Genomic DNA, 26461 nt, shown 5'->3' on the forward strand with positions numbered 1-26461 from the left:
TCCATGCAGTATGCCACCTATCCAGAAATTTTAAATAAAATATTAGCAAGAAGGCAAAAGAAACATGTTACAATAAACTGCAGTAGCTCCTTTAGGATCAAACATAAAGTCCTCTGTTAGGCATTCAAAGCCATATTCATTCATAACTTGGTCTCACTCTAACTTTTCTGTCTTCTTACATGTTGCACCCTGCCCTCCTCACACTCTGTGATCTATTACTTACCTCTGTAGCTCCTCCCCACATATGAAACTTTTCTCTAGACTTTGGTCATTTTCACTGACTGTCCATCTGAACAGCCTGGATTGCTGTCCATTTTCATCTGCTTCCTTCAAGTCTCAGCTAAAACTCTATCCTCTCTAGGAAGCTTTTTCCATCCCCTTAATTCTCATGCCTTCCCTCTCTTGATTTTCCCCAAATTTGTCACATAAAATTAAAGCTTTTGCACAAACTAAACAAATTAACTAAATTAGAAGAGAAACAGGTAAGTGGGAGGCAATCTTTGCAGCAAGTTCTCTGATAAAGGATTCATTTTATATATAGATGGAACTAATTCGAATTAATAAAACTAAGACTCATTCCCCAATTGATAGAATAAGAATTCAAAGGATATAAATAGACAATTTTCAAAGGTAGAAATAAAAAAAGCCAAAAAAAGTAAAAATGTTCTAAATTGCTAATAATAAGAGAAATGCAAAATGAAACAACTCTGACATTCCATCTCACACCCATCAGATTGGCAAAGTGGATGAGAAAAGAAAGTGAAAAATACTGGATGAGTTGTAGGAAAAGAGGTACTTTAATGGATTGTTGGTGGAGCTGTGAACTGGTCTACCAATTTTGGAAAGGAATATTTTTAGAATTCAATTTTATTTTATTTTCAGTTCTGAATTCTCTCTCTCCCTCTCAATCCCTTATCTGTTGAGAAGGCATTGAAAACAAAATCCATTATAAATATGTATAGTCATACAATACACATTAGCTATGTCCAAATTTTTTTTAAAAAAGAATGGAAAAGAAGAGAAAACAACCTGCACTGTGGGTCCACAAGTTCTCTATCTGTAGGTGGATAGCATATTTCATCATTCCTTTGGAATTGTGGCTAGTCACTGTATTAATCTAAGATTCCAAGGTGATTGTCTTTATAATATTGACTTTATTGCATGAATTCTTCTCTGGGTACTGCTCATTTCACTTTGCATTAGTTCATACAAATTTTCTCAAAAAATTTTTTAAACACAAAAGTGTTCCATTTACTAGTATATCATAATTTGTTTAGTCATTTGCCAATTGATGGGCATCCCCTTAGTTTCCTATTCTTTGCAAGCAGAAAAATAACTGCTATAAATATTTTGGTACAGATGGGTCCTTTCCCTGTCTTTGGTCTCTTTGGTATAAAGATCTACTAACAGTATCACTGGATCAAATGGTACACAGTTTAATGGCTTTTGGGGAATAGTTCTAAATTGTTTCCAGAATGGTTGGAGTAGTTCACACCTTTGTCAACAATACATTAACATATCTGTTTTCCTACTGTGTCTATTGTGTTCCTTTAGTTCCTTTGTGTGTCTTGAGAAATAGACTACCAAATATTTTATACTATCTGTAGCTATTTTAAATAAGATTCTCTTTCTACTTCTCCCCACTGGATTTTGTTTATAGTATATAGAAGTGAAGATGATTTGTGTGGGCTTATTTTATATCATGCAAGTTTACTGAAGTTATTAATTATTTCAGTTAGTTTTTCAGTTGACTCTCCAGGGTTATTTAAGAAAACCATCATGTCATCTGCAAAGAGATATTTTTCCTCTTTGCCTATACTTATTCCGTTAATTATTTTTCTTGTGTCATTGCTATAGAAAGCATTTCTAGTACAATATTGAATAGTATTGGTGATAATAAATATTCTTGCTTCACTCCTGATCTTACTGGAAATGTTTCTAACTTAATCTTGGTTTCAGATAGGTATTGCTCATTATTTTAAGGAAAGTTCCACTTATTCCTATGTTTCCTGATGTTTTTAACAGGAATGCATGTTCTACATTATCAAAAGTTTTTCTGCATGTGTTGAAATAATTATGTGCTTTTTTGTGATTATTTTGTCAATATGGTCAATTATGACAGTAATTTCCCCAATATTGAATGAGGCCTACATTTTTGATGCAACTCCAATTTGGTTATAGTTTATAGCCTTTAAGATATGTTGCTATATTCAATCTTTGTTAGCATTTTATTTAAAATTTTTGCATCAATATTTCTTAAGGAAATTGGTGTATGGTTTACTTTTCTATTTTGACTTTTTTAGTTAGGTATCAAGATCATATTTGTCTCATAGAAAGGACCCCTTCTTTAACTATTTTTTCAAAGTTTGCCTATTCCCATTCAATAGTCTCTAGAAGTCTATTTTATTGAACATTTCTAAAATTTTATTCATCACCTTAATTTCTTTCTTCTGTATTTTGCAGTCAGATTTATCTAGGTCTGAGAGGTGGCAAATTGAAGTCCCCTTCTATTACTATTTCCTCCTGTAACTCATTTCATTTTTCCTTGATGTTAATTTACTGTCTATGGTGTCTTTTAGCAATATTTAGTTTCCCTCATTATCTCTTTTAATTAAGTCTATTTTTGCTGTTGTTTGTCTGGGACAATGATTGATATTTCTGCCTTTTTCACTGTAGCTGAAGTGTAATAGATTCTTCTCTAGACCCTTATTTTAACTCTTGTCTGTTTTTCCTGTAAGCCCTATCGTTGGATTCCAGTTTCTAACGTGTTCTGTTATCCCTTTCCATTTTATGGGTAAATTTTTTCCATTCACACTCAGTTATGATTGTTAACTATGTATTTTCCTCCATTCTATTTTTTCATATTTCCCCTTCTTTTCACCCCCCTTTTAAGATTCTGTTTTGCTTCTAATATCTCCTTTAATTTATGTTCCTTCCTACTCCTCTTCTTACCCTTAATCTCTCTCTTATTTCCTTATTTTTCCTCAATTTGTTTTCCAGACTAGTTGTTTTTCCCATGAGATATTTCACATTGTATTCTATTCCCCCCCCACCCAGATTTTTGACCTTGCTTGATTATTTCTTAATGAACAGGCAGTTTTCAAAGGAAGAAATTAAAGCTATATATAGTCATATGAAAAAATGCTCTAAATCACTATTGATTACATAAATGCAAATCAAAACAACTCTGAGGTACCATATGACACCTATTAGATTTGCTAACATGACAAAATAGGGCCATGATAAATGTTGGAGAAGATGTGGGAATATTTGAACATTAATGCATTGTTGGTGGAGTTATGAACTTATCCAACCATTCTAGAGAACAATTTCTATGCCTAAAGGGCTATAAAAATGTGCATATTCTTTGACCCAGCAATAGCACTTCTAGGGCTGTGTCCCAAAGAAATCATACAAATGGGGAAAGGACCCACATGTACAAAAATATTTATAGTAACTCTTCTTGTGGTAGCAAAGAATTGGAAATTGAGATGATGCCCATCAATTGAGGAATGGCTGAATAAATTGTGGTATATGAATGTAATGAAATGCTATTGTGCTATAAGAAATGATGAGCAGGCAGACTTCAGAAAAAACTGGAAAGACTTGTATGGACTGATGCTGAATGAAGTGAGCAGAACCAGGAGAATGTTGTACACAGCCACAGTGTGTGATGACCAATATTGGTAGAACTAGCCCTTCTCAGCAATGCAAGGATCTAAGACATCTCCAAGGGCCTCATGATGGAAAATGCTATCCACATCCAAAGAAAGAACTATGGAGTCTGAATGCAGATCGAAGCACACTATTTGCTTTTTTTTCCTTCTGTTTTGTTTTGTTTTCTCTTTCTTGTGGTTCTTCCTATTGGTTCTAATTCATCCTTACAACATCACTAATGTGAAAATATGTTTAATAGGAATGTATAGGTGTAGCTTATATCAGATTGCATGCCATCTTGGGGAGAGAAACAGCTTATGGAAGTGATTGTTGGCAAATCAAAATAAATTAATACAAAAAAAAATCAAAAAAGAAAAAAGAAAAAATTGGAGAGATTTGTATGAACTGATGCTGAGTGGAATGAGCAGAACTGGGAGAACATTGTGCACAATGATAAACATATTGTGCAATGACTGACTTTGATAGGACTCGGCTCTTCTCAGCAATGCAAGGCTCTGGGACAACTCCAAAAGACTCACAATGGAAGGTGATATCCACATCCAGAGATAGAACTATGGAATATGAATGCAGATAGAAGCATACTATTTGCTCTCCTTTTCTTTTGTTGTTTTGTTGCTTCATTCTTCTGGCTCCTCCCATTAGTTCTAGTTCTTTATATCATGACTAATGGGAAAGTATGCTTAATATGAATGTATAGGTAGAGCCTCTAGCAGACTGCATGCCATCTGGGGGATGGGGAAGGATAAGAAGGGGGAAAAAATTTAAAACTGGAAATCTTGTGGAAGTGAATGTTGAAAACTAAAAATAAATAAATGAATTATTAAAACAAATTATTGATTGTTTCTATGATTGGTTCTTTGACCCACTCATTCCTCAGGATTAGATTATTTAGTTTCTAATTACTTTTTAATTTATGCTTCCAATGTTCTTTATTGAATGGAATTTTTATTGTGTTATGGTCTGAAAAGTGTACATTTAATATTTATCTTTTCTGCATTTGTGATGTTTTTAATGTGCTAATACATGATCAATTTTTGTGAAGGTGTCATTTACAATTGAGAAAAAAGTATTCCACTTTTTATTTCCATTCAATTTACTCCATAAGTCCATCATATCTAAAATTCTAGTCATCTTTCTTATTTATTTTATGGTTACATTTATCTATTTCTGAGAAGGGTAATTTGAGGTCCCCTGCTAGTTTAGTTTGACTGTCTATCTCCTCCTGCAACTGACTTAACTTTTCCTTTAAGAATGTGGATGCTATTCCATTTGGTGCACATATTTTTAATATTAACATCATTTTCTATAACACAGCAAAAATATTAAAAAAGAAAATAGTGGCACTTAGCTTATCTCCCCCATAGGGATCCCATCTGGAAGTATCTGCTCAATAAGTCATCAGGTAATGGAGACTCTCTCATGGTCTAAGGTAATCCCCAAGTCCGAGAGGCCCATAAGAGAGGCATCTGGGACTTTTTATGCCCCTAGACCAGGAAGCTGAAACAGGGAAGCTCAGGCTAAGGGAAGCTGTATCAGGATAGCAGCAATCAAAGCGTGAGCTGTAGGGAGTACACCTTGGGAGCCTAACTGAGTGTCCCACCCAGTAGAGATGCTGTGCCTGGGAGGAAGTCCTATGAAGATTCCCCAGGAGAAAAAGGCTTTGGGGCACAATGATAGCAGATGAGTGAGTAGCCTGAGTGCCTTACTATCATTATACTTTAACTTTGCACTTAGTCTTCCCACAAAGATTATATATGTGTATGGGATAATTTTTGAGGGAGTGGTTTTTAGGTACTATTTCTGTTCTGCCATCTTAATAAAGATCTTCCCATCTACAGAAAGACTGTTAAGGGGAAGTTCTCTAATGGAGGTTTTGAGTTACAATAGTATGAGTAGCTACCCATTGTGTTCCCTAGAACCTGAGTCATCTTTGGGGAGACCCAACCCACAAGTTCAAGTTTAGAGGCAAGTTAATATATAGCATCTAGAAGGGGTGCTACATAAGTAAAACAAGAAGCTAGCATAATTGAAAACGGAGAGGAAACACTCATGAGTAAGTTCGCTTACAGGATTTCAGCCCTATAGTCTAAGCATAGCATTTGACCAGTGCTTCCCAGCCTATGAATCGTAAATAATGGTGAGAAATTCAAAGAAATTTCATAATGTGAAGAAATCCACATGTGAATCCACAAGTGAATAAACATACTATCCACAGACTAAATAATGTTTCACACAAATATGTTTTACATTTTCAAATGTATGTAGATGTTACCATGATTAATAAAACAAATTCATTTTCAAACATTACTGAATTTATAGTAGGTTTTTTTGGCATTATGTATTCTCCAACTGAGGGAGCTAGGTGGCAGAGTGGATAGAACACCAAGCTTGGAATCAAGAAGACCTGAGTTCAAATACAGCCTCAGACACTTATTATCTGTGTGACCCTGGCCCAGTCACTGAACTCTGTTTGCCTCAGTTTCCTCATCTGTAAATTGAGCTGGAGAAGGAAATGGCAAATCACTCCATTATCTTTGTTAAGAAAACCCAAAAGGGGTAACAAAGAGCCAGACATGACTGAAACAACTAGACAATAGCAACAAATTCCTCAATCAACAGATACCAATATTAAAACTACTACCATCTGGTTGTTTTTATAAAAATTTTGACTTTAAAAAAGTTTGACATTTGAAAAGTTTGTATACTATTAAAATAGACCAAAGTCATCTAGAACTTACCATTGATCTCTTGTGAATGAAGTGATAAGCCTGATTCCAGTAGGCAGTGAAGCCATTTACCACACAGCTAATTGCAGAGTTTAGGTCACAAAGCAGAATGTTTCACAAAATGATGTCTACTTCTTAATCCAAGTTATTCCTTCTGATGTAGGGGTTGAAAAGATTCTGTAAAAATTGTCTGCTGAGTAGGCCTTCTTTTTGATATTTTGTTTCCCTTCTTCTGTCAGGCAATGGTTCTGCACTGGAAAAGGAGAATAAAAGGTTATGAAAAATCAAGCATTTTAACAGTAGTGTCTTTTGCTGTTGTGGGTGGACGCAACAAATCTTGTTACTCTTTCCCACCTAATTGACACATTTTGCTTTCCTAAATTTTCAAAGTTCAAATTCTGCTTCCAAAATCGCAGAAATGCCAGATAATAATCTACCACAAATCATAGAATTTTAGAGTTAGAAGGCTCCTCTTAGATTGAACCCACTCTCTAAATCTTTTTTCATTGTGCCTATATCACTCTATAAGGCATAGTATCAGAATCTAAGAATAAACTTGATTTAGGTCTTGTTTTTCAAATAACCATACAATCTTATTTAGCTAAGATTATAATTTGTAATTATAAACAAAATGATTTTTTGGTCTTTTTAAAAAATTTAGTATTTTATTTTTCCCCAACTACATGTAAAAACAATTTTTGATATGTTTTTAAAAATGAGTTCAAATTCTCTCCCTCCATCTCTACTCCACTCATTGAGAAGGCAAGCAATTTGATATAGCTTATATATGTATGTAGTCATGCAAAACATATTTCCATATTAGTCATGTTGTAAAAGAACATGGACCAAAATAAAATCCCAAGATAAATAAAGTAAAAAAAATACTGCAATTTCTGTTCAGACTCTGTCAGTTCTTTCTCTGCGAAAGGATAGCATTTTTTATCGTAAGTCCTTCTGAGTTGTCTTGGATCATTGTATTGATGAGAATAGCGAAGTCATTCATAGTTGATCATCTTACAATATAGTTATTACTATGTAAGTGTTCTCCTGGTACTAACTCATTTCACTTTGTATCAGTTCATGTAAGTCTTCACAGGTTTTTCTAAGAGCATGTTGCTCATCATTTCCTATAGCACAATAGTATTCTATCACAATCATATACCACAAATTGTTCAACCATTCCCAATTGCTAGGTATTTCCTTAATTTCCAGTTTTTGGCCACCAGAAAACAGCTGTCATAAATATTTGGGCATAGTTCCAAATTGCTCTACATAATGGTTGAATCACTTCACCAACTCCACCAACAGTACATTAGTATCTCAATTTTCTCATATCTTGTCCAAAATTTGCAATTTTCCTTTTCTGTCTGTTAACCAATCTAATAGGTAGGAGATAGTACCTCTGAAATGTGTTAATTTTAATTTCTCCAGTCAATAATGATTTAGAGCATTTTTTTCACATAGCTATAGATGGCTTTGATTACTTCATCTGAAAACTATTCATATTCTTTGATCATTTGTCAATTGGGGAATGGCTCTTAGTTTTATAAATTTGACCTGCTCCTCTATAAATTTGAGAAATGAGGCCTTCATCAGAGAAACTTGCTTCAAAAAAATTTCTTTGCAGTAATGATTGTTAACTGTATTTCCTTCCCTGTTTGTTCTATTCTCTCTCTCCTTTCACCCTGTACCTCACCAAAAATGTTTTGTTTCTGACTATTGACTTCCCCAACCCACTCTCCCTTCTATGAGCACCCATCTCTTCTCTTTTTCCCTTCCTACTTTCCTGTATGATAAGATAAATTTCTATACCCAAATTGAATGTGTATTTCTTTGAGCCAATTCTGATAAGAGGAAAGTTCAAGCATTCCCTACTCTCCACTGTAAAAGATCTTTCTTGCCTCTTTTATGTTTGATAATTTACCCCATTCTATTTTTGTCTTTCCCTTTCTCCCAGTACATTTCTCTTTCTCACTTTTTTATTTTATTTTTTAAAGATATCCTATCATATTTAACTCACATCTGTGCCTTCTGTCAGTATATACTCCCTCTAGCTACCCTAATAATGAGAAAGTACTTATGAGTTCCAAGTATCATCTTCCCATGTAGGAATGTAAACAGTTTAATCTCAAGTCCCTCATGATTTCCTTCTTCTGTTTTCCTTTTTATGTTTCTCTTGAGTCTTGTATTTGGAAGTCAAATTTTTTATTCAGCTCTGGTCTTTTTATCAGGAATGCTTGAAAATCCTGTATTTCATTCAACATTCATTTTTTCCCCTGAAATATTATACTCAGTTTTGCTGGGTAGGTGATCTTGGTTGTAATCCTAGCTCCTTTGCCATCTGGAACATCACATTCTAAGCCCTCTGACTCTTCTTCTTCTTCTTTTTTTTGGCTAGGCAATGGGGTTAAGTGACTTTCCTATGGTCACACAGCTAGTAAGCATCAAGTATCTGAGGCCAGATTTGAACTCAGGTACTCCTGACTCCAGGGCTGGTGCTCTATCCACTGCCACCTGGCCGCCCCCTAAGCCCTCTGATTCTTTAAGGTGGAAGCTGCTAAATCTTGTCTTATTCTGACTGTGGCTCCACCGTACTTGAATTGCTTCTTTCTGGCTGCTTGCAATATTTTCTCCTTGACCTGGGAGGTCTGGAATTTGGCTAGAATGTTCCTGGGACATTTCATTTTGGGAGCTCTTTCAGGAGGTAACTGGTGCATTCTTCCAATTTCTATTTTACCCTCTGGGTCTGGAATATCAGGACAATTTTCTGTGGCAGTTTCTTGAAAGATGATGTCTAGGCTCTTTTTTTTTTTCATTATGGCTTTTAGTTTAATAAAAATTATTTCTCCTGGATCTATTTTCCAAGTCAGCTGTTTTTCTAATGAGATATTTTACATTGTCTTCTATTTTTTCATTCTTTTGGTTATGTTTGATTGTTTCTTGATTTCTCATAGAGTCAGCTTCTACTTGCTCAATTCTAATTTTTAAGGAGTTCTTTTCTTCAGTGAATTTCTGTGCCCTTTTTTTCATTTGACTAATTCTACTTTTGAAGGCGTTCTTCTCTTCAGTGAATTTTTGTGTATCTTTTTGCATTTAGCCAATTTTGCTTTTCAAGGCATTCTTCTCTTTGGATTTTTGTACCTCTTTTAAGCTGTTGACTCTTTTTTTTCATGGTTTTCTTGCATCACTCTCATTTCTCTTCACAATTTTTCCTCCACCTCTCTTACTTGATTTTTCAAATCCTTTTTGAGCTCTTCCATGGTCTGAAACCAATATGTTCTTTTCTTTGAGGCTTTAGATGTAGGAGTTTTGACTTTGCTGCCTTCTTCTGAGAGTGTGTTTTTGATCTTCCCTGTCACTGTATAGTAACTTTCTATAGTTCATTTCCCCAGCCTATTTCTTGACTTTTAACTCTTTGCTAAAGTGGTACTCTGCTTCCAGGGTGGAGGGACAAGCTTCAGGGGTTTCATGCAGCTCCTTTCAGAGATAAGTTTTCAGTTCTTCCAAGGTGATATAATCTAAGGCAAGGCATGTTTACTACTCTTCTGGCCCATGCTCTGGTCTGTGAGTGAGTACAAGTACTCCTTTCCATGCTGAAACTGTGACAAGGGTCCCTATTTCACTGCCACTGGCTGCAAGTTCTGTGTGTGCTAGTGCTCCTCCTTGTTAGGACTGGGAACCAGGACTGAAACCCAGATCCAGGTATGAGCAAAGCAACAGAATCCTGCCCCAAGTGTCATCAAAGAGACCCCTATAATATCCTTCTGTCGAATTGTTTGAGTCCCGTACCTTCTGTGGGCTGAGAGCTCTGCAAGCAGCTGTTGGTGCCACCTAGCTGCTCCTTACTATAGCAAATTTTAAAAAAATATTGTCTCTATATACATTAAATGCTCCTTAGGCTTATAGTACGACACACTAAGATTGTAAAAATGTCAAGGTCGCTCTAGTTTTACTGAAAGTGGCAGAAGAGATACCATTAGAATGACCATTTTCCCCCCTGAAGGATTATACTCAGTTTTGCTGGGTAGGTGATTCTTGAATTTAACCCTAGCTCCTTTGACCTCTGGAATATCATATTCTAAGAAACTAGTTCTTAGTTCTCTTGAAAGAGTCTCTTTTCCACTTGAAATCAGCTCATAAAGAGTTGGTACTAGTGGTAGGTAGGTGGTACAGTGAATAGAGTTCTGGCCTTGGAGTCAGGAGGATCTGAGTTCAAATCTGGTCTCAGACACATAACACTCACTAGCTGTGTGACCCTGAGCAAATCACTTAACCCCATTGCCTCAAAAAGAAAACAAAAGAAAAGGAAGAGTTAGTACTGAATAACATCTCACCTCTCTTCCAAGTATTTGGAAAGCCAATATGACTCTTCCTACTTGTGTCAGTACCTTATACTGACTCTTGAAGTTTAGAGGGTGGCTTTCCTGCTTCTTCTTATTTTTCTGTCTCCCTTTTTTCCAAGCCCTCCAATTCCTTAATGTAGAAGCTGCTAAATCTTATGTTATCCTGATTATGTTTCTACGATACTTGAATTGTTTCTTTCTAGCTGCTTGCATTATTTTCTTCTTGACCTGGAAACTCTGGAATTTGACTATAATATTGGTAAGAATTTTCCTTTTTGGATCTCTTTCAGGAGGTGAGTGGTGGATTCTTTCCAATTTATATTTTACCCTCTGGTTCTAGAATAGCTGAACAATTTTCCTTCATAATTTCTTGAAAAATGATGTTTAGGCTCTTTTTTTGATCATGGCTTTCAGGTGGCCCATTAATTTTTAAATTATTTCTCCTGGATCTATTTTTCAGGTGAGTTGTTTTTCCAATGAGATTTTTCACATAGTCTTCTACTTTTTCAGTCTTTTAGTTTTGTTTTATATTTCTTGATTTCTTATAGAGTCATTAGCTTCCATTTGCTCCATTCTAATTTTTAAGGAATGATTTTTTTTAGTAGCTTTTGGACCACCTTTTCCATTTGACCAGTTCTGCTTTTTAAAGCATTCTTCTCTTCGTTGGCTTTTGGACCTCTTTTGCCATTTGGGTTAGTCTATTTTTTAAAGCGATATTTTCTTCAGTATTTTTTTTGGGGTCTCTTTTAGCAAGCTGTTGACTCATTTTTCAGGATTTTCTTGCATCACTCTCATTTCTCTTCCCAATTTTTCCTCTGCTTCTCTTACTTGCTTTTCAAAATCCTTTGAGAGCTCTTCCATGGTCTGGGACTGATTCCTATTTTTCTTGGAGTCTTTGGGTGCAGGAGTTTTGACTTTGTTATCTTCTTCTTGTTGAATATGTTGACCTTTTTTGTCACTAAAGATTCTATATTCTGAGGTTCCTCCCCCACTGTTTGCTTATGTTCTCAGACAATTGCTTGACTTTTTAACTCTTTGTTAAGGTAGTGCTTTGCTTCCAGTGCAGAAGGTGTGCAGTCCCAAGCTTCAGGGGTTTTGTGCAGCTATTTTCAGAGATACCTGAATTTCAGAGGGTCTTGTAAATTTTCAGTTTTTCCAAGGTGGTATGATCAAAGGAGAGATGTTCAGTCCTTTCCTGATCTATGAGTGACCACAAGCACTCTTTCCTGCCTTGGAACTGTGAGGATTCCCTCTCCACTGTGGCCACAAGCTCTGCCACACCAGTGCTCCTCCTCACCGCAGAACCACCACCTAGGACTATGACCCAGATCCAAGCACAAGCAAAGCAAGAAAATTCTGCCAGCAAAGTGCCAGTGCCAGCGCCAGCAAAGAGATTGCTGCAGTCCCTCTCTGATCAGCTACTTGATCCCCTTAACATCTGTAGACCAAGAGCTCTGGAAGCAGCTACTGCCACTGTGGCTACTGTCCTGGGGCTGCACTAAGGCCATGGCTGGACCATGCTCCTCTCTCACCCAGGCCCAAGAGACCTTTCCCACTGACCTTCTAAGTTGTTTTTGGCATTTGTGAGTTGAGAAGTCTGGAGACTGACACGTGTACTCATGATTCAGTCCCCTGAGGTCTGTTCCAGGGTCTTAGAAGCCCCGACTTTGTTTACACAGCCCATACTGAACTGTGCTCCTCTCCCAGCCCAGCAACAGACCTTTCCCATCAACCATCTAAGTTGTCATGGGCTGCAAATTTGTTTCACTCAGTCTTTTTGTGGGTTCTGCTTCTCTAGAATTTGTTTAGAGTCATTTTTTGCATGTATTTGGAAGGGTTTGGGGGAGAGCCCAAGCAAGTTCACTGCTTTTACTCTACCATCTTGGCTCTGCCTCCCAAGACCACATTTCTAACATGGAAGAAATTCGGCAGTATTCACTCTTGTAATATTTTAGGTCACAATTTTATAATATCAGAAATTTTTTTTCTGAGTTTGATATGTCCTGGGGGATGCCGACTAGGATAAATTACATCATGTGAAAAGGCACAAAAACCTATTACAATAGAGAGAAAGAAGGGAGGGAGATGAGCATTGTTTGAACCTTAATCTCAACAGATTTGGTTCAAAGAGGGAATAATATAATCAGTTAGAAAGAGAAATCTATGTTTTTCTTTAGGAATTCATTTATGGTTTATTTTGTTGAGATTCAGTATTTAAATTCTCTCATGTTGTCTTATTCAGAATGTGCTATATTTCTATAAATGATCATTTCATTTGTTATTGGTTTTGCTGTTATAAATTCTGACAAAATAGTTTCAAAAATGATTTTCTGCATTTCTTCTCTTTTTATCTCAAAATATCATTTTGATGCTGGAAATTTTTCTCCTTTAAAATCAGATTTTTCAGTCATTTTCGGTTGTGTCCAACTCTTCATGATTCCATGCAGGGTTTTCTTGACAAGATATTGCTGTGGTTTTCCATTTCTTTGTCCAGCTCATTTTACAAAAGAAGAATCTGAGGCAAACAGGATTAATTACTTGCCCAGGGTCATACAGCCAATAAGTGTCTTGAGGCCAGTTTTAAATTCAGATCTTTCTGACTCCTGGCTCTATCCACTGTACTACATAGCTACACTAAAATCAGATTAACTAACAGTTTATTTTATTAGCTTTTTTAAATGCAAGTTCTTAATTTTGTTTATTAATTTTTCTTTTTTAAATGTGCTTTCAATTTTTATTAATATCTTCTTTGACTTTTAGAATTTCTATTTTGGCATTTAGTTGACATATTTGATTTTTTTGCTTTTCTAGCTTTTGTTTTAGTTGCATATCTAACTTATTGATTTGTCCTTTCACTCTTGTTGATAAAAGTGGTTAGAAACATAAAATTTCCTTTAATGACAGCTTTTGCTCCATATAAAAAAATTTCATAGGTTGTTTCATTGTTCTCATTTTCTATGCTGAAATTACCTATTATTTCACTGATTTGCTCTTTGAATCACCAACTCTTTGGAATTAAATTTAGCCTCCATTTAAGTTTGAATGCTTTCTTATAAGACTACTTATTGATTACAATTTTCTTTGAGTAGTGGTGTTAAATGATATGTTTAATATTTCTGTCTATATATACCCCTTTTAAATATTTTAATAATGATACAGTTTTCAAGCATTACAAGTGTCATCTTCCCTTGTAGGGATATAAACAGTTTGTCCTTTTCTTTCCTGTTTACCTTTTTATGCCTCTCTTGAGTCTTGTATTTGAAGGCCAAATTTTCTATTGAGCTCTGGTCTTTTCAACAAGAAGTTTGAAAGTACCCTATTTCATTGAATGCCCATCTCCTCCCTTGAAAGATTATGTTCAATTTCACTGGATAGTTGATCCTTGGTTGTAATCCAAGATCATTTGCCTTATGCAATATCACATTCCATGCAGTCTGATCTTTTAATGTAGAAGGTGCAAGGTCCTGTGTAATCCTAACTGTGGTTCCATGATATTTAAATTGTTTCTTTCCGGCTACTTGCAGTATTTGCTTTTTGACCTGGTAATTTTGGAATTTGGCTACAATATTTCTTAGTGTTTTCAATTGCGATCTCTTTCAAGTGGTGATAGGTGGATTCTTTTGATGACTAACCTTCTGGTTCCAGGATGTCAGAGTAGTTTTCCTTGATGATTTCTGAAAGATGCTGTCCAAGCTCTTTTTTTCATCATGGTTTTCAGGTAGCCCATTAATTTTTAAGTTTTCTCTCCTGGATCTTTTTTTCAGTTGTTTTACCAATGAAGTATTTTACATTTTCTTCTATTTTTTCATTCTTTTCTTTCTGTTTGATTAATTCTTGATATCTCATAGAGTCATTAGTTTCCACTTGCCCATTCTAATTTTTTAATGAATTGTTTCCTTCTATTAGATTTTGTACCTCCTTTTCAATTTGGCCCATTTTACTTTTTAAGGAGTTCTTCTCTTCAGTGTGTTCTTGTGCCTCTTTTTCTACTTAGCCAATTCTACTTTTTAAGGAGTTGATTTCTTCAATGTACTTCCCCCCCCAATTTGACCAATTGTATTTTATTTTTATTTTTGCTTTTTGGTGAGACAATTGGGGTTAAGTGACTTGCCCAGGGTCACACAGCTAGTAAGTGTCAAGTGTCTGAGGCTGGATTTGAACTCAGGTCCTCCTGACTCCAAGGCTGGATCTCTATTCACTGCACCACCTAGCTGCCCCCAACTGTATTTTTTAAGGACTTGTTTTCTTCAGTGCCCTTTTTTCCCCCATTTGGCCAATCATATTTTTTAAGGACTTCTTTTCTGCAGTTGATTTTTGTCTTTTTTCCAGGCTATTGATTATCTCTTGCATACCTCTTATTTCCTTTCCCAATTTTTCTTCTACCTCTCTTAAAAATCCTTCTTGAGCTGTTTCAAGAAGGCTTTTTGGGCTTGAGACCTATTCATATTCTTATTTGAGGTTTCAGATGTGGGTATATTGAGAATGTTGTCCTCTTCTGAATTTGTGCCTTGATCTTCCCTGTCCCCATAATAAGCATCTATGGTCATTTTCTGTTTCTGGTTTCTGCTCATGGTGTTTGCTGATTTCCTGGCTTTTAATGTTGAACTCTCCTGCTGGAGTGCAGGGGATACTGACTGAAGCTTCTTGTGCTGGGAACTTGGGACCTAGTCACTGGCTTTGTGTGCTGGGGCCCCAGGTGCTGGCAGCTGGAGGCTGTGTCTGACAGCTTACCTGGTGGTGAGCTGGGTCAGCAGGACTGGAGCTCTTGGGGTCGGGGTGGGGAGTCAGGCCCCTGGAAGACACCTGCTCACCTGGGCCTCTTTAAAGCACTCAAATTTTTGGCTGTTGGAGGATGGAAAATGTTATTCACATCCAGAGAAAGAACTTTGGAGTCTGAATGCAGATGGAAGCATATTATTTGTTCTTTTCTTTTGTTGTTTTGTTTCTTCTTTCTTGTGGTTCCTGTCATTAGTTGTAATTATTCTTTACATCATGACTAATGTGAAAATATGTTTAATGTGAATGTATAAGAAGAGCCTAGGTCAGATTGCATGCCATCTTGGGGAGGGGGGAGAAGAAAGAGGGAGAGAAAATTTAAAGCTCAAAATCTTATGGAAGTGAATGTTGAAAACTAAAAATAAATAAATTATTAAAGTCATCATTGCGGTTCTTAAATTACAAGGTTTCCAAAAGGGCAGAACTTCCTATTTAGTGGTTTGTGAACCCCCAAAGTTCATGACAATGGTCCAAGAGATTTGTGCTAGAAATTCTTTGATGGCTCCTTAAGTAGAATATTATGAGTAGTGTGTTAAATTAATCTATCAGATTGGCTAAAATTATTGAGAAGAAAAGAGACAAATACTGGAAGAGATGTGGAAAAATTGGGAAACTAATTCATTGTTGGTAGAACTATGAACAGATCCAACCATTTTGGAGAGCAATATAGAATTATGCCCAAAGAGTTATCAAACTGGCTATATACACTTTGACCCAGCAATACCACTACTAGGTCTGTTTCCCAAGATGATTAGGTAACAAGGAAAAAAAACCCTATATTTTCTAAAATATTTATAATGGCTCTCTTTGGATGACAAAGAACTGGAAATTGTGGAGGTGCTTATCAATTGGGGAATGGCTGAACAGGTTGTGGTATATAATTGTGATGGAATACTACTGTGGTATAAGAGATGATGAGCTTGATGATCTTGGAAAAACATAGACCTGCACAAAATAATGAAAAGTGAAATGAGCAGAACCAAGAGAACAATGTATACAGTAACAATAATAATATTTTAAGAAGAACTTTGAGTAACTAAGTAATTTTGACTATTATAAATACCCAAATTAACTACAAAGGACATATGAAGGAAGATGTTATCTGCATCCTGAGAAAGAATTGATTAATAGAAGTATGCATAGAATGATTTTACATATTAAATATATATATACATATATATATATATAATATGTAATTATATATATGTATATATGCGCACACACACACATATTTGTGTCTAATGGTAGCTATCTTTAGGGTGGGAGAAGGAAGGAAGAAAAAGAAGGAAAAAAAGAAAGTTACATGATGTTATATATTTGAAAAGAATAACAAGTTGTACATAATAGATTTGCAGTTTCGCATACTTTTTAAATTCTAGGTTATGGAAATGCCTGTTTTATTTCTTAAGTTCAGAATAAAATAAGTATTTTTTTCAAAAGAAAAGAAAGGGGGCACACAAGTTTCAAGAATTAATTTCACAGTTAACTTTTAAATACTTTGACTTTATGTCATTTGGGGTGTGTGTGTGTGTGTGTGTGTGTGTGTGTGTGTGTGTGTGTGTGTTTATGTAGGTAGATTTTATTTCATTGTTTTTGATGCCTTTAAGTATAATATTGTTTCCCTGTTTATTTGTTTCTATCATTTCTGTTTTTACTGTTGCTTTGTCTGAGATTGTGATTCCTACCCCTGATTTTTTGAGTTTACTTGAAGCATAAGAAATTCTTCTCCAGACTTTTATTTTGACACTGAATGAATCTGTTTCAAGTATTCCTTTTTAAATAGCATATTGTTGGGTTTCTGCATCCTAATTAATTTGCCTGTTCTTTTCCATTTATTGGTGTATTCATTCCATTCACGTTAAGGATTATCATTTACTAATTATGTATTCCCTCCACTCATATTAAACTCTTCTTTTTTCCTCTCTTTGAACCCTGTTTCCCTCTTTACAAGGAAGACAGTCGAGTAGTATGATCTATGCTAATAACATATAATGAAAAGCATTGGTTTCCAATCTACTTCCTTGCCTCTTTTCTCCTTGCTCAGATTGTAATTTTTTGGTCTTACCATTCCCATCTCTCCCCCTTCAATTCCAGTTTCATGAGTCACACCCTAAAATTGGCATTTGTTTTGCTTGTAATTATTCTCACCATAATACAGACCTTCATCTTAAACACTCTCTCTGCCCTCTCTCTGTTCTGGACTGTTTCCTATTACGTTGAATGTATTCCTATACCAAACTCTTTGTGTAAATGTGTGTGTGTTCTAACCTTCCTATGCATAATAAAGATAAAAGTAAAGTTCACCTAGTGCTTGCACCCCCAACCCTTCCTCCATGGTTACATGCTCTAATGTGCCTACATGTGAGAAATATTGTTTCCCCATTTCCCCTCCATTTTTTACCTAGCATATTCTTTTTTCTTCTTCCCTTTTCTTTCTTATAATCAAAATATAACAGATGAAGGGCCACATCCCCTGCTTATCTTATTTAACTCTCTCCTTGACCATTAAAGACATTAAAGTTCTGAAGTAATACTTGTTTCCTTTCTCAATATGAGAATATAAGCCCTTTGTCATCATATAGTTCTTTCCATTTGTTCAACTGTATTTATCTTTCTAGATTTTCCTTGCCTTTTGTGTTTGAATTCCAAAGTTTCTACTTAGCTCTGGTCTTTTCATTAGCAATTCTTGAAACTCCTTTATTCCATTTGTAGCATACCCACCAGGGCTATCTTCATTGATTCCCACTGTCATTCATTAATGGACTACAACCCCAAACAGCAGCTACTACTCAGCTGTTAGAGTACTAGAGGTATCCTCTGAGAGGATGTTTCCGTAGTGCTTTCATTCATAAAATCCCAACTAGTCTACTCATCATTGATTATCAGCCAGCCAGACTTGGCTTTTAGAAAGGGCTGTTTACTGAAATGGCAGAGTAAGAATAGCTTGTAGAAACAAACAAATTCATGCTCAAATTTGGAACACTATCTCGTATAAGTACATACCAAGATTATGAGAAATTAGGTTCATACTTATTGAACATATGTGGTAAAGGAGTAACTCACAGCTCTTGTTTAAATGGGATTCCTTTTTCTTCCTTCACAGAGTCCTCATGAAGTTTATCCAAGGGGTATGCAACTTTCTGCTGGGCCCCAAAGATTAGGGGTCTTTATGAAACCAAGAAGCTACACTTTTTTCTGGCCTGAAGAGCTCAACATCCTCAATGCGTCTAGTCTGTCATCTCTCAGCTCATAGCTGGATGAATTGTTACCAGTCCAGCCTCTTCAATGACATGATCAATAGGCAGGGGGTGGGGAGGGGAAGTGCAATATTCCTTCTGGGATCACTCTCTGTCACCTTTCCTTCACTCCAGTGGTAAGCACAAAGGTCTAGCTCCTTAAAACACTTCCATAGCTTAACTGTCAAAGTGCTTGCTGCAGTGCTTCTTCTGGAATTACTTTATCTAAGCTCCAGAGTTGTGAGCAATTCTTTTAACAATGCCAATACATTTTGACATTTGATTTCATCTGATGGGCTGAAGCACTTAATTTCTTCACAATTTGATTCACTAGACTGTTTGTACCTAGTTTGTCTTTAATTGGTATCAGATATCAGGCATAGAGAATCTTGTTATACTAACTGGGGTTTGGTGGGTATGAAACACCCTTCTTATACATACTAGGTCCTTTTTTTTTACCCTGCAGGATTGTACTGATTTTTGCAGGACACATTATTCTTGGTTGTAAACCTTTATATTTCACCTTTTGGAATAGGGTATTACAAAATCGCCTCTCACTTAAAGAGGTAGCTAACAAGTCTTGTGTAATCCTGACTGTGGTTTCTTAGTACTTGAACTTTTTCTTTTTAGCTGCTTGCAGTATTTTTTCTTTGACCTAGAATCTCTGGACTTTGTAGTATTGTTAATACTTTTCAATTTGTGATTTCTTTCAAGAGATAACCAGTGGGTTCTTTCTATTTTTAATTTTCCCTTGGGTTCAAATTTATGATTTCTTGATAATATTGTATACAGGCTCATTTAAATTCTTGTTGTCGTGGATTTAATGATCCTTAGATTATCTCTTTTGACCCTTTTTTCCCATCAGGTTTTTTTTTTAATGAAATACCTTACACTTTTTTATTTTTTTCAATCTTTTAATTTTATTAAAAGCTTTTTCTTTGCCTCATAATGTCACTGACTTACATTTGGTCCATTTTAATTTTTAGAAAGTATACTACTTGGGCAAAGTATACTATCTTCTGTTCTCATTGTTAATTTTCCTCCACAGCTTTCTTTCTATTTATCATCTCTTGCTTAATCTTTCCCTAGGTATTGCTGTAGTACTTGTGACCAAAAGATTTTCTTCTCCACCTCTTAGCTTGCAGTAATTTATGAATGATTCTTCTCTTCTAGATTTTTCTCTTGCACTATTCTCAGTCTTTGATGTTTTTCATAGTGTTGGTATCTTTTAGTTATTTATCTATCTAGGCTCTGTAATTGATTTGGAATGTAGTGCCAAGCACAGGTCTGCTCCCTCCCACATTTTTGATTGGGTAGTCAATTCTTTATTTGGTCCTGACTTCACTTTTCTGGGTCCTACTACTGGCTTCTACTTCCCTTGGTGTGTCATTGCTTGGAGTGGTGGCAAGTGTCAGGGCTTTGAAGTTAATTACCTCTGATCAAGGCACGAAATAGTCTCTGTCTTTTTAGTTTTCCTGGATCAAGGTACTGGGTGGTTTTTTTTGTGCCTCTGCCCAAGGCTTCTTAATTTGGATACTTAGTTTTCCTGATCTTCCTGGGGCTTCCTTGAAGAGAGGTCTGAGTGATCTTTTTGTTTTTTATGTTTAATTACCAATTTCAATTTTCCCAGTCCATTTTATTTTATTTAAGTAATATTTTCTCCCCCCCATTAAATGTAAAAACACATTTTAACATTTGGTTTTTTTAAAGTTTTGAGTTCCAAATTCTATTCTTTCCTCTTTCCCCTCCCATCCTTGAGATGGTAAGCAATCTGATATAGGTTATACATTTGCAATCACATAAAAACATTTCCATATTAGTTATTTTGTGAAAGAAAACTCAAACAAAAAAAAGAAGGAAAGAAAGTGAAAAATGGTGTGCTTTAGGTTTTGTTAAGATGCCATCAGTTCTTTCTCTGAGGGCAGATAGCATTTTTCATCATGAGTCATTTGGGATTGTCTTGGATCATTGTACTACTGAGAATAGCTAGGTCATTCATGGTTGTTCATCATACAATATTGCTTTTACTATGTATAATGTTCTCCTAGCTTTACTCACATCAATCTGCATCGGTCCCTATAAGTCTTCCCAGGTTTTTCTGAAATCATCTTGCTCACTATTATAGTATAATAATGTTCCATTACAGTGTATACCACAACTTATTCAGCCATTCCTCAATAATGGACATCCCCTTCAATTTCCAATTCTTTCCGAATGGTCATCTGGGTAGTCTTCTGCCCCCTTCTGATCATATTTATCATGGGGCTAAGTGGTCTTCCATCTCTGACAAAGCTTCTCTGGTCAGGATACTAGATATGTTCTGAGAGTTTACTATTTGGAATAGTGCATCTCCTATCTTCTCTGAGCTTCCCCCATCAAAATGCTGCTTCTTCATTCAGTCTTCCCTAGGGTATCCCCATTAGGTATCTAGGTGGCTCTTTTCTCTCCAGGTCTTCCCTGGTCAGAGCTATGCCTCAAAAGTTCCTATTCATGGTGTTTCATGAGTTTCCAGATGTTTACCATAATCCTGCTGGATTTTGTGGCAGGGTTTTTTCTAGAATCCTTAGCTCCTGGATGTGTTTTTATTTAGTGTTGGGATAGACAAAGGTGCTTATTGATAGTACTCTTTGGATTTCTTGCTCATTATTCAATCTGGTGTTCTTTCTATATAATTGATGTGATAAAAATGAGGGAATTGGGCTCTTGTGTTACCTACAACATCACTAGGCTTGATAACTCCACACAAGTGTGAGAGGTGGCAGAACCAGTGCTTAGCACTAAGTACCAAATCAAGGAGTTCTTTTCTTAAATTTTCTGAGGTTATGTCTTAGAAAACTGTCAAATTTTAAGGTACCATGACATCTGTGATATATGTATATTCCTTCCTATTTCCTTTCAGTAATTATCACAGATGTTTTCTAAAATTATATTTAGGTTGTAAACTTCTTTTATATTTCCTTTCATGTTAGAGTTGTCTACATCTGAAAGAGGACACATTGGGCCTCTCAAGTATTGTACTTCTCTGGTGTACATTTTCTCTGTGGTCTACACATTTCAAGCATAATAAATTTGGCTCTAGACCCTCATTTTAATTTTTGAAGCTTTATGTTTAAAGTATGTTTCTTATAAGTAACATTTTTAGATTCAGCTTCCTAATTAATTGCTATTGTCTTCCATTCTGGCATAAGTTCATCCCATTCAATTTCTTTCTTTCTTTCTTTCTTTCTTTCTTTCTTTCTTTCTTTCTTTCTTTCTTTCTTTCTTTCTTTCTTTCTTTCTTTGTTTCTTTCTCTCTTTCTTTCTTTCTTTCTTTCTTTCTTTCTTTGTTTCTTTCTCTCTTTCTCTCTCTCTTTCTCTCTCTTTCTCTCTTTTCCTTTCTCTCTCTTTCTCTTTCTTTCTTTCTCTTTCTCTCTCTTTCCTTCTCTCTTTCTCTTTTCTTTCTCTTTTTCTCTTTCTTTCTTTCTCTCTTTTTCTCTTTCTTTCTTTCTTTCTTTCTTTCTTTCTTTGTTTCTTTCTTTCTTTCTTTCTTTCTTTGTTTCTTTCTTTCTTTCTTTCTGCAATTGGGGTTAAGCAACTGGCCCAGGGTCACACAGCTAATGAATGTTATGTGTTTGAGGCTGGATTTGAACTCTGGGTCCTCCTGAATCCAGGGCCAGTGCTCTATCCATTATGCCACCTAGCTGCCCCCCATCCCATTCAATTTCATGTTGTTCTTCATTGTTCATTTCTCTCTATCACATCATCTAGACAATTATCCTCTCCTTGCTTCATGCCCTTCCTCTTTACTAAGAAAAAGGTAGTGAAAAAAAGAAAATGATCAACACCTGTAATTTATAATTCTACTCTACTGTACTTCCTCTCTTCTCTTTGCCCACTGGTTCTTACATATTATTTCCTTTCCTCTTACTTGCCACTTTATTGTCTAACCTTCCAAGTTAAAGTTTGTTTTGCCACTGAATATTCCCTGCCTATCTCTACCTCCCTCTAAATCCCAATCTCCTTATCTCCCTATTGAGTTTGATATATTTCTGCACCAAATTCTCTCTTTCTCTTTTTCCAGCTCAGATGAGTAAGATTAATGTGATTCCCATTCTACCAACCTCTTCTTTTATGTTTATATGCTCTTCTTCTCTTGCACTCCAGCTGTGAGACATTATTAAGTCTCTCCCCATTTTCCCTCCTTTGAGGTTCATTCAATTTATATTTCTCACCCAACTGAGATTCTGGCATTTGTTATGTATCCATTCCCATGACACTTCCCTTTCTTCAATGAGTTCAGTGTTTGACTCATGCTCTTTCTCTCTTTCCCAATCCTTGCCCTCATACTATGGCACTTCAACATACATATTAATACTCCCTCTCAAGGAGCCAAACTTCCAGACTTGGCAGAGGGGGTGGATTGGGGTGGGGGAACAATAACTGTCTTCAGCTACTTAAAAAGATGTTATGTATGGAAAAAGAGTTAAACTGGTTTTGTTTGATTCCAAAGGGCAGAATCAGGAGCAATGCATGGCAGTATCTGTAAGGAAGACCAATTTGACTGAAGGAAAAAATTGACTAAAAATTAGATCTGTAAAAAAAAAAAGGAGTGGAATGGACTGCCTTGGAAAGTTTCTCTTTACTTAAGGATGTATGACCACCTTTTAAAAACATTATGTAAAAGAGTTTCAATCTAGAGAGTTCCGAAATTCTTTTCAACTTTTAGGTTATATTATTTTAGAATGAACTTCCCACTTGGGATCACACCCAGAGCAGTATTAAAAATCACAGAGATTGGATATGTCTCTTGGTGAGTTGTCCATTGAGGAGTCTTGATTCTGTGGGCTTGCCTTTGTGTCTTTTACTATAAAAAATTGTTCTTATGTTTGAAGACTTAAGACTCTGCTCTTAAGAGAGTGTTACATATGCCAGGTTTCACTCCAGTAAAGGAAATAAGGCAAAGAATACTTGGGTCCTTCATGTTAGGAGAGAAGTGTTGACACAAGGGTTACAGGTCCAACATGACAACATGAAGAAAATTCATGCTGTAGGATTATAGACTCAAAACTAGAAGTGAACTCTCTCTTTTTACAGGTGATATGGGGGCATAGAGAATGAGCTGCATGAGGGCAGAGACTGTATTTTGTCTTTCTTTGTAATCATAGTGAGTGATTCGCTTACAGCCTAGCATTTAGTAGGTCACACAGGTGGAAATAGCAAGGATTAGACCTACCTAGAACCCCCATCCAGAACTCCAAATCCGGCAATAAATCACAAATATGAACAATTTAGAGAAAACATATATGAATTGATATAGTATAAAATTAATAATTATTTTATTAATTTACCAAGTAATTAGACTCATGATTACTGCAGTAAATTTATACTTCAGATGACTGACAGTAAAGTATACTTCATCTCCTTGGCAGAGAGATGGAAGGTAAGTGAAAAATAAGGAACACATAGTTAGATGATGCCAATGTCAGTTTTGTTTAACTATTCTTCTTTAATACAAGGGAATATTCTACTGGGAGTGGGGTGGTGGTAGTGTGTGAATGGGGAAATTGGAGGTGATATCAATATTTTTAAAATCATCATTAAAATATTATTAAAAAAATAAACATAGCTTGGTGCCAGATGATGGAGGGTCTTGAATGCTAGGCTGAATATTTTGTTTTTTATCCTACAGGCTATAAGGAGCCACTGTCTGATCAAGTTATTTCATTACTCAAAAAGCTCAGAGTGGTTTCCTGCTGTATAGCAAATAAAATGTCAATTCAGCCTAATATTCAAGACCCTTCATCTGGCTCAAACACACACACACACACACACACACACACACACACACACACACACAGATCCAGTGAAATTCATTGCCTTTCATTCACTCATTGCCCTATGCCTTTCTGTAGGAAATCTTCCTTGTTCAAATGTCACATGCATCACGAACTACCTACTGAATATTTCAAACTAGACTTCCCGTAGACATCTCAAACTCTACAAGTCTAAAATAGAATTCTTTATCTTTCCCCTCAATATGACCCCTCTTTTCAAACTTTCAGTGTCAGGCATGTATAAAATGGTTTCTCCTGTATAAAACCTTCCAATCATACTGGATTCTTTATGCTCTCTCATTCCACATATCTCATCAGTTGCCAAATCCTAGCAATTTCCTTTCCATGGCATTTCTCCAAATTATTCCCTTTTTTCTATCCATGCAGACAGCTACTACCTTAATACAGGTAATCATCACCTTTTACCCATGCTATTGCAATAACCCTCTACCTATTGTTTTCCCTACCTCAAGTCATTCTTCTCTCCAGTCCATCCTTTACTCAGCTGCCAAAGTGATTTTCTAAAAACACAGGTATGACCATGTCACTCCCCTGCTCAGTAAAATCCAGTGGGTTCACTATTACTGCTAGGATTAAATTAAAACCCTTTTGTTTGGCACTTAAAGCCAAACTTTTGTATGCTGATTCCAATCTACCTGTTCCATTTTACTATACATTATTACTTCCCTTCATGAAGGCTACAATGTAGCTAGTTTCACAACTTCAAATGAGGAAAGATATATTAAATATTTCCATGGACAAGGCACTGTGACAGATACTAAGGACATAAAAGGCCAAATGAAACATTCTCTGCCCTCAAGAAGCCTTCATAGGATAAAATATGAACAAAGACGAGTAAATGCAAAGAGTTTACACTGCAATACAAAGTAATTTCAGAAAACAAAACCAAGATAGCAGAGTAGATGGAAGCAGTGTACTACTGGTTGTAGTGAGTGTCCCTTCTACACACACACACAACCCCTCCCCACTCCCCCAAATAGATCTAGAAAATTGAAAAGACTGAATCCTACTAGTTTTAATTTAAGAAAAAATCATAATGAATCTTTTTTGCATAACAAGACAGACAAAGAGGTTTGTAAACACTGAGGATGGGTATGGCCAAAAGTACACCAGAGAACTCTCCAGCATCCAGACAGAGGCTGTGTATCAGGACAAGTGGAGGTCCCAGCTGCACACAGGGCACTGATTTCAGGATGCAGGAACAGCTGCCAAATGGCTACTTTGCCATCAACTACCCCATTCCAGGTATGAGATCCTAGGCAGATGGGCAGGAACCTATATCTAGTGGTAGCATTCTGAGTAAGGAGTAGTTGAAGGTCCTAGGCTGAGTACTAAGAAAGATTCAAGTTGCAAATAAATAGTAGAAAAGAGGTATAGCTCAGGCCCCAGGATTAGGTTTTGTCTTTAGCTTCTAATCTAGTCTGAAGTCTGCGTAGAAATAATCAGGGAAGTAGACCAAAGGGAAGATTACAGTTCTATCACTGAATTAGCAGTTTTCTAGCTGGCTAAGACGAACTGAGTGCAACAGCAATCAACTGTTGTTCAGACTCAAACCTAGATAAGACATTTTCAGAGCTCAGAACAAAAGAGAAGCAATCAGACATTGCTCTGGATCAGACAGACCACTTTTCTTTTTGAAGCAGTTGGGGTTAAGTGACTTGCCCAGAGTCACAGAGCTAGTGAATATTATGTGTCTGAGGCCAAATTTGAACTCAGGTCCTCCCAACTCCAGGGGTGGTGCTCTATCTACTGCCCCACCTAGCTGCAGTTTCTCTGCCTGTGCTGGCCTCGATCTTGAAATAAGAATTGAATTCAATAACCCAAGAAAGCAGCAACAGGACTAGGTCAGACATTCTTTCCAGAAATAC

General features: G+C 36.1%; 1 protein-coding gene across 3 annotated transcripts in view; it reads right to left on the reverse strand.

The window, feature by feature from the left end:
- SLC37A1 (solute carrier family 37 member 1) overlaps positions 1–26461 on the reverse strand; it is a 175819-nt gene that overhangs the window by 137456 nt on the left and 11902 nt on the right. For all 3 annotated transcript variants that reach the window (XM_020973886.2, XM_078146507.1, XM_020973884.2), the window contains exon 2: positions 6417–6657. In XM_020973886.2, the coding sequence (XP_020829545.1) occupies positions 6417–6472 (56 nt within the window). In that variant the 5' untranslated portion in view covers positions 6473–6657. The remainder of the gene's footprint in view (positions 1–6416; positions 6658–26461) is intronic.

The sequence above is a fragment of the Phascolarctos cinereus genome, unplaced genomic scaffold, assembly GCF_003287225.1.
Source record: "Phascolarctos cinereus isolate Bilbo 61053 unplaced genomic scaffold, phaCin_HiC Scaffold_726;HRSCAF=1367, whole genome shotgun sequence".
Classification (NCBI taxonomy): domain Eukaryota; kingdom Metazoa; phylum Chordata; class Mammalia; order Diprotodontia; family Phascolarctidae; genus Phascolarctos; species Phascolarctos cinereus.